Source organism: Micropterus dolomieu, linkage group LG23, assembly GCF_021292245.1.
Source record: "Micropterus dolomieu isolate WLL.071019.BEF.003 ecotype Adirondacks linkage group LG23, ASM2129224v1, whole genome shotgun sequence".
NCBI classification, from domain to species: domain Eukaryota; kingdom Metazoa; phylum Chordata; class Actinopteri; order Centrarchiformes; family Centrarchidae; genus Micropterus; species Micropterus dolomieu.
In genome coordinates, this window is record NC_060172.1 from 8,413,160 (window position 1) to 8,420,638 (window position 7,479).

Consider the following 7,479-nt stretch of genomic DNA (forward strand, 5'->3'; position numbering starts at 1 on the left):
ATATCATCCCTATAGCACTAATGTAGATATTTATACCCATTATAATAACTACTGGGAATCTGTCACAGAACATAGGCCTACAGTCTTGACTTGACTCTGTTTGTCCTATAATGTTGTCATGATGTACAGAATATAATGCCAGCTGAGACAGATTAGTTATTGTGGATTATATAAATAAATCTGAATTTTAAACCTGTGTATTTGATCATTAATATGATTTGCTAAATCTGATTTTCTGAGACTAATGTGGTTACGTTTAAATGACACATGGTGGATGTTATAAAATATTGGATTACTGAAAAGTGTTTCCGCCCGGTCTCGAACCGGGGACCTTTCGCGTGTTAGGCGAACGTGATAACCACTACACTACGGAAACTCTGTGAAAATGATGCGTTCAGGAACTTACTGGAAAGTGGATCAATATCAAGATGTAACCTGCTTCAGTACATCCTCAGGCAGCAGACGGCTGACTCCGGTCCACCACCTGCTACACCAGCTAGAGTCACCGCTACATTGGCTGTTAATGTAAACATTTTAATGTAAGTTACTTAATACACAAATTAACATTGTTTTGTTTTTGCACCATCTAAATTTGATATACTGAAATTTAATATAGCCTACTAAAACCTGAAAAAAAAATATCATTATACTGTTACGGGACAGGATAAAAGTCTAATGTCCCCTGTGCGTTCAGGGCCACCAACAGCAGTCCCCAGGGCCACAGCTGTGTCTCTATCATTGTGACAGAGATCCTGGAAAAGCAGCAGCAACAATAGCATCAGCAGCAGCTGAAGAAGAGGATGACCAGGAACTGTTTAGCTTGTGGGCTGCCAGTATCTTGGGGATGGATCTTCACTTCAAAGACAGTAAAGTACTTTTACTGTTTACTAACTTTAAGGTCAATGCGGATGAGGGCCTCAAGAACCCCAGGATGTCTTTTGAAGACTTTGCTGCCTCTCCGTTTGTTGAGCAGGAGCTGGAGGCTGCCAAGCAGAGGGGAGCCGAGTGGAAAAAGGTGGCAGAGGAGAGGGCAAAGAGGAAGTCAGCAGTGCAGCTGCACAGGTCGCCTGTGCAGGTCCTGTCACCAGCCACTAAAGCAGGCCCCTGACAGCCCTCATGTTCACACCAGCTTCCCCGGTATGCCAGGGAAGTAAATCTACTGCCCCTCCAGAGTGTTCTCCCTGTACAAGGCACAGGGCATGGTTAAGGAGATGACCTGGGAGGAGTTTCTAAAGTTAAGCTTTTACAAGGCTGAAAGGGACAGATGGGTTGCATAAAAGAGGAACTGACTGCTCACCCACATACCCACCCTCTAACACACTCACAATACAGCATAAAGCCATTTTGGTTCCACCTGAAGGGTCTGATTTGTTCATGGCCAAATCATTCAATTATTTTATTTTAGTTCCATTCTTTACCTTCACTCAATTTCTGGTCTGTGTAAAGCCATCATCATCATCAGTAACTTATAAACACACTATAGTGTCCCTGTTAGAAGTCCGGGATAAAATCAGATTCAGGACGTGATTGTATCCATATCATTCATTGAAACTGCTTCAGTTTAGTTTAGTTTATTTGACAAGATAAAAACACATGTATCATCAAGCTGTCAGGGATAACACGGAAATCATCCCATCGGCCAAGCAGCTTGAACTGACAGTTGTAAAAGTGTTCTGATTACACAGTCTGAAATACATAATCAACTACAATTTACGTGATACCTCATATATTTTTAATGCATATTAATAAGTAATAGGATGAGCCCAGAGTATGGTACAAATAGCAAGCAAGTCCCTTATATAGGGGTGTTCATCAGCCTTTCCTTAATCTTCTTTTTAAGGGTGGCGGGGTTACTGTTAATTTTAATTAAAAGTGTAAATTTATTCCACTCCATGTCTCCAGAGTATGAAAAAGAGATCCTGCCCAACTTAGGGTTGAACCTACTAAGACTCAAGTTACCAGTGGTTGCTTGAGTGCTGTGGCCACGCAGACCCTGCCTTTTTAAAGTAATTAGTAAAATGATTTTGGGCCATACTGAGCTGCAGCTCTCCTGCCCACATGACTCCATTATTCCAGGTACAACACATCCCTTATCAATTTATTCTGAGGAGAAACCTGTTTTGATGACTTTGATCAAGTGACATTGGACAAGACTAAATACATTTAGACAGTTCCTATTCACTAGCTTTGCCTTTTGAGCCATGTGTGTGGTTCTGGCATTAACCTTCTCCAAGACCTTCAAGGCTATGCTCTCTCCTCCCACGTCTAACATGCAGCCCACGTATTTCACCGATGTCCTTGTGTTTATATATTGTCTCCAAGCTCCGGGTTGAAACTTTGCTCAGCTTAGTACCAAATAAAATGCATTCTGATTGTGGCTGTTGTTTAACTTATGTTGTGGCTCAGTGGGTCACTCTCTCTTAACTGTGCGGTCAGTGTTTGAACTTTTGTTTACATCAGTCTGAATAGCCTATACCTAGACTGTATTGATCAAAACACCTGCACTGGCCCTGATCTGGAGCCTGTAGATCACCTCGGGACATCCTTACTTGAACTTTCATTTCATTTGTGTAGATAATTATTATTATTATTATTATTAATAATTAATTATTTTCATTTATTTGTCACTGTAGTCTTCAGGTGTCCAACAGTCTGAAAAGATTTTCAGCTTATAATAATTGATTATAACTGCTAACTACTACAAGGAATTTGCCTTGAAATACCTTGAAAGCATTATGTAATTGTCTTCACTTTGACAGTAATTATAACAGAAGATTAAATAATCAAACATGTATATTCATATGCTGAGCTGAGACATCTATTGATGTGCCTTAATTTACCTTTCATAAAACTCTGCAATAAATTGTTATTGTTTTGAATTATGCAAACTCTCTGCAGCAAAATAATTTGAGCCACAGATGGATTCGAAGGGCTTCTGCTTAAGAGATTGTCTTTTACACCTGTATGCGTGATATATTTTTGGCCACCAGCGGGATTTTGGTGGCGCTGTTTTCTCTTTTTTGGTAAAAGTAAGGAGATCAGGACAGACAGCGAAGCATCTTTACCAGCAGCAAACATATTTTATCAAGTAGTGAGATACATCAAAACGTCTCTGGACACATTTAGGACATTTACACATATGTTCAGAGAAAACACAATTTAAAATGTACTATTTCTTGCTGCTGCAGTTATCATTTTGTCAGGTGGAGGAAAAATGGAGGAAGTCTGGTAAAATTATCAACACATCACTAGTCTAGTTAATCATAAAAAAAGCTTAAACAAAGAACATTAACAATTCACTATGCTTGTTTATTTCTTGTGTGCTTTTGTCCCCCTACTGTCTCAAGTGGCATACATATTTATAATACAAAAGCCTTAGAGGACTTTATATAATAAGTGCTATGATGTAGAAATCGTATTTTGCTGGTGAATGATTAAGCAAATAATTAAGCTACAACAAACCAAAGATTTTATTAATAAAAGAAAATAAACAGAGAAGTATTATTACGTATACAGCTAGTCCAGAGACCTGCCGCCTAGGGCGCAATTTCAAGCGTCTGGCTCCGAGCAAGGGATGCATAACCATTTACACAGTCTAGGTTTCTATGTTTTCGGGAACAGAGATCCTCTCCCGGCCTTGAATGAACATTCAAGGAGAGGAACAACAACAACAGGGGAAAACACTAAACAATCTCACAGCTCTGACCTAAATCCTACATATGTGAACAGACTAATAAAGAGTATAATAATAAGAGAAGGTTCATATTGAGAGGAAAAATATGAAAACACAAAATATATATATATATATATATATATATATATATATATATATATATATATATATATATATATAAATAGAGAGAGAGAGAGACATAAACAATAATAGTAATAAAGTAATAAGTAACAATTTTCTGCCACAACATGCTACAAAATATATTGCATTAAATTTAACCAAATATGTGATCATGCATTTAATGTGTCATAAAGATATTGTTGCTTGTAATCCTCCAATTTCAAAATAGTGTCTGAGGAGCAGTAGCCTAAACAGATTATTCAGAATATAAAAATCACATTTCCCCATATTGAAAAGCAGCCTGATGTGAATCAGAATCCAGATTAGCAAGCATCAGTTTTTAAATGATTTAAACTTTGAAATAGGCTATGTTAAAATGTATTTAGGATAGCCAAATTAAAATACATGAGCACATACAGGAGCAGCAAAGGAAGAAGCTCTTCAATGATAAACACCTCAGCTAAATGAATAAATGTATGAAAAGATCAAATCTCTGGGCTTTATGATTTACAGCCATGTTATCACATTCACAAAAATCTTGCAATCTTGTATTTACATGGTTGAATGTGTTTCCTGTAATTCACTTTGGCCAAAAGCATCAATTCACTAAGGTAGTCCAAACTAAAAACAATGAATACAATCAAATATTTATCTAATATGATGGAGATTAATTACACTAAGGTTCTTTTTTAGTAACAGCATTATTTAAAATATTATTTATATATTAGATTTCTTAAAATGTAAAGTAAAAAATGTAATTCAATATTTATACATACAAATAATAAAGATGTGCTGGATTATCATTATCAGAACATTTACAACATGCATAGTTCACTCTACATGGACAGCAAACCAACCTTTATAACCACATTACAAATAAATATCTATATGCAATATGTGACTTATCAGGAATCGACGTTCTGTACACTTCTTTATTATTAAAAAATATATATTTATTATTTTTGTTTATTTTTATTATAAAATAGGTAGACCAACATGAAAATAATTCAAGGAGATAATCAAAGGAATCATTTTTGTCTTTAAGATGGCTGCTAAAGATGTAGGAGGAGCCGCTGAGTTTAACTCCGCCCAGCGGAACTCGCGCCTTCTGTCCTCTTTGACGTCCGCAGATAAGATGTAAAAACCGCGTGTCGACCCTCAAATTCATCAGTTTGTTGAACGAGTAAAGCTGAAAGATGAGCGGAAGAGGCAAAGGAGGAAAGGGACTCGGTAAAGGAGGCGCTAAGCGTCACCGTAAAGTGCTCCGTGATAACATCCAGGGAATCACCAAACCCGCCATCCGCCGTCTGGCTCGCCGCGGCGGAGTGAAGCGGATCTCCGGTCTGATCTACGAGGAGACCCGCGGGGTGCTCAAGGTCTTCCTGGAGAACGTCATCCGCGACGCCGTCACCTACACCGAGCACGCCAAGAGGAAGACCGTCACCGCCATGGACGTGGTGTACGCTCTGAAGAGGCAGGGCCGCACCCTGTACGGCTTCGGAGGCTAGACCCGGTCCAGACCCGCTGAAACATAAAGGTCCTTTTAAGGGCCACACACCTCATCTAAAGACTTAACGCTCCTTTATTAACTTTGTCAAAGTTGTTTAATTAATCATGATGTTCTGTACATGATTCTTTTATCCAAAGCTGATTACTACGTAATAACAGTGGTGGAGCTGAAAGCTGAGTCTGACTTTGTGTCAGTTCAGAAGTAGCTTGACACCAAGAATGTGACACAAACTCATGCCTCAGTCAAAAGCTTGACTCTACATTTCTTAACAACTCTCTCAATGCTGCATTCATCCCTGATGCTTGTGATCTTCTTCCTATCACACTAACTTTCCATGATGCAGCCTTTTCACCAGTGACCTGGACACCAGATTGAGAGATTAAAGGCTCTTGTGTCTGTATTATACATTACATTCTAATATTGTAGGTATGGATTTTTAAATTTCCATCAGCTGTAAGCCATAAAAACAAAAGGCCTGAAATATTTCACTTGATGTGAAATTTAGCTACAACATATGACAGTTTCATTGAATTCCCTTCATATAAATTCAAAACCCCTGAGGGTTTTTTGTACTTGTATAACTAAACTGAAGGTTTGTAAGTAATACTTCCGGTGTCGACTTTTTCGTTATTAATTCCATTGTTAACATAAATAAATGAAATGACAACATTGCCTTTTGACTATCTTGTGAGGTCACATATTACGTAGCCCACCAGCAACATGAGGACATGTCTGTTTATGAATGCATTTTATTATTTTGGTTTTATATTCAGTACATAGAAGTCTACATCCATCTATTTTAGATCACTGACCGTTTTCCTTTATTAGCAGAACCAGCACAGCTGAACATGATACAAACTTCATTTCTCACTGTACATTGTATTGCTCACAATATCAAGGTTTGACCCACAATTTTATACCATCAAATGCTCGACTACAGATAAACGTACAAGGTTAATGTGCAGCAGGTCATTTGAGGTACGCAACAAATATTAAGCTTTTAAAACATTTATGGCTGTATCAAATATGGGGAAAAGATCCAGGTAAATAAAAGATCTTGATCTGTTTTTGATATTGAAAGAAGTCGTCCTTGAAATCTCTAATATAATAATATAGCACCATGTCATGGCCAATAGACCATCATTATATTCTAATTCATTGTGTTTGTGCAGCCTAATAAAAAGCAAATACAGGTTTTATACAAGGTCCTACATTAACAGTGTTTCTGAGTTCATCCACTAAATGGCGCCATTGTTTAATAATTGTTGTTACAAGTCATGTTGCAAAGTGGAACAGAGTGTTTGAAGAGGTAGAGATCCAAGGTGTCAATATCACAACGTATAAATACTTCATCACACGTAAAATCCAGTACTTAAGTAAAATTACATGTCCAGCTTACTAAAATTACTAAATTAAAAGTAGCCTACTGACCTCGCAAAATTAGTACATTTCCTTTAGTACTTTAATCCATTAAACAGAAAGTGAAGGCAATGTAGTTAAAGATTAGGCTAAGTAACATAGCCTGGATAATTATTTTTGTGGAAATCAGTTAGAGGCAGTACAATCCAATTACAGTAAAACTGCCTTTGATATGTGGCTCATGTGAGATTTATCACTCAAAGTTTGGATACTTTTATCCAGAAATGAAGGTTTATTAATTAGTTAACGTGTGAAGTTATAAGAATTTAAACAAATGTATAATCAATATATAGGGAACATAGTACATTTAGCTGGCGCTTTTTATCCAAAGCGACTTACAATTGCTACATATGTCAGAGGACGCACTCCTCTAGAACAATTACGGGTTAAGTGTTTTGCTCAGGGACTCATTGGTTGATGTGTCACAGTGGGGAATTGAACCCTGGTCTGATTTAAATTCCACTGAACATACAGGGTGAAACGGATCAAACCACTTTAGTATAAATTAAAATAAATGATGGTATTAAAACTATAATTTTAATACTGAAGTACTCAATATAACATATCAGCTATTGTAATTGTGCACATAGAGTTCCTTCTAAATTGGATGTTAACAAACTGTCCTTGGTGTCTTATCTTGGAACAAAAATGTTTGAATGTTTGATAAAAGAGAAAGGTCACTTGCTGCCACACATCAAATACCTGTTTGAGACTAGAAATTATAATGAAGCAGTTACAATTTTACTCCAATTGTTTA

General features: G+C 37.1%; 1 protein-coding gene and 1 non-coding gene across 2 annotated transcripts in view; one reads left to right on the forward strand and one right to left on the reverse strand.

The window, feature by feature from the left end:
- LOC123963052 overlaps positions 1 to 5,976 on the forward strand; it is a 9,223-nt gene extending 3,247 nt beyond the window's left edge. The window contains exons 5-6 of the mRNA XM_046039574.1: positions 3,011 to 3,029; positions 4,990 to 5,976. Of these exons, the coding sequence (XP_045895530.1) occupies positions 3,011 to 3,029; positions 4,990 to 5,301 (331 nt within the window). The 3' untranslated portion in view covers positions 5,302 to 5,976. The remainder of the gene's footprint in view (positions 1 to 3,010; positions 3,030 to 4,989) is intronic.
- Positions 304 to 376, reverse strand: trnav-aac. The gene has a single exon. It is a non-coding gene; the product is annotated as a tRNA-Val (tRNA).
- Positions 5,977 to 7,479: the final 1,503 nt, after the last annotated feature.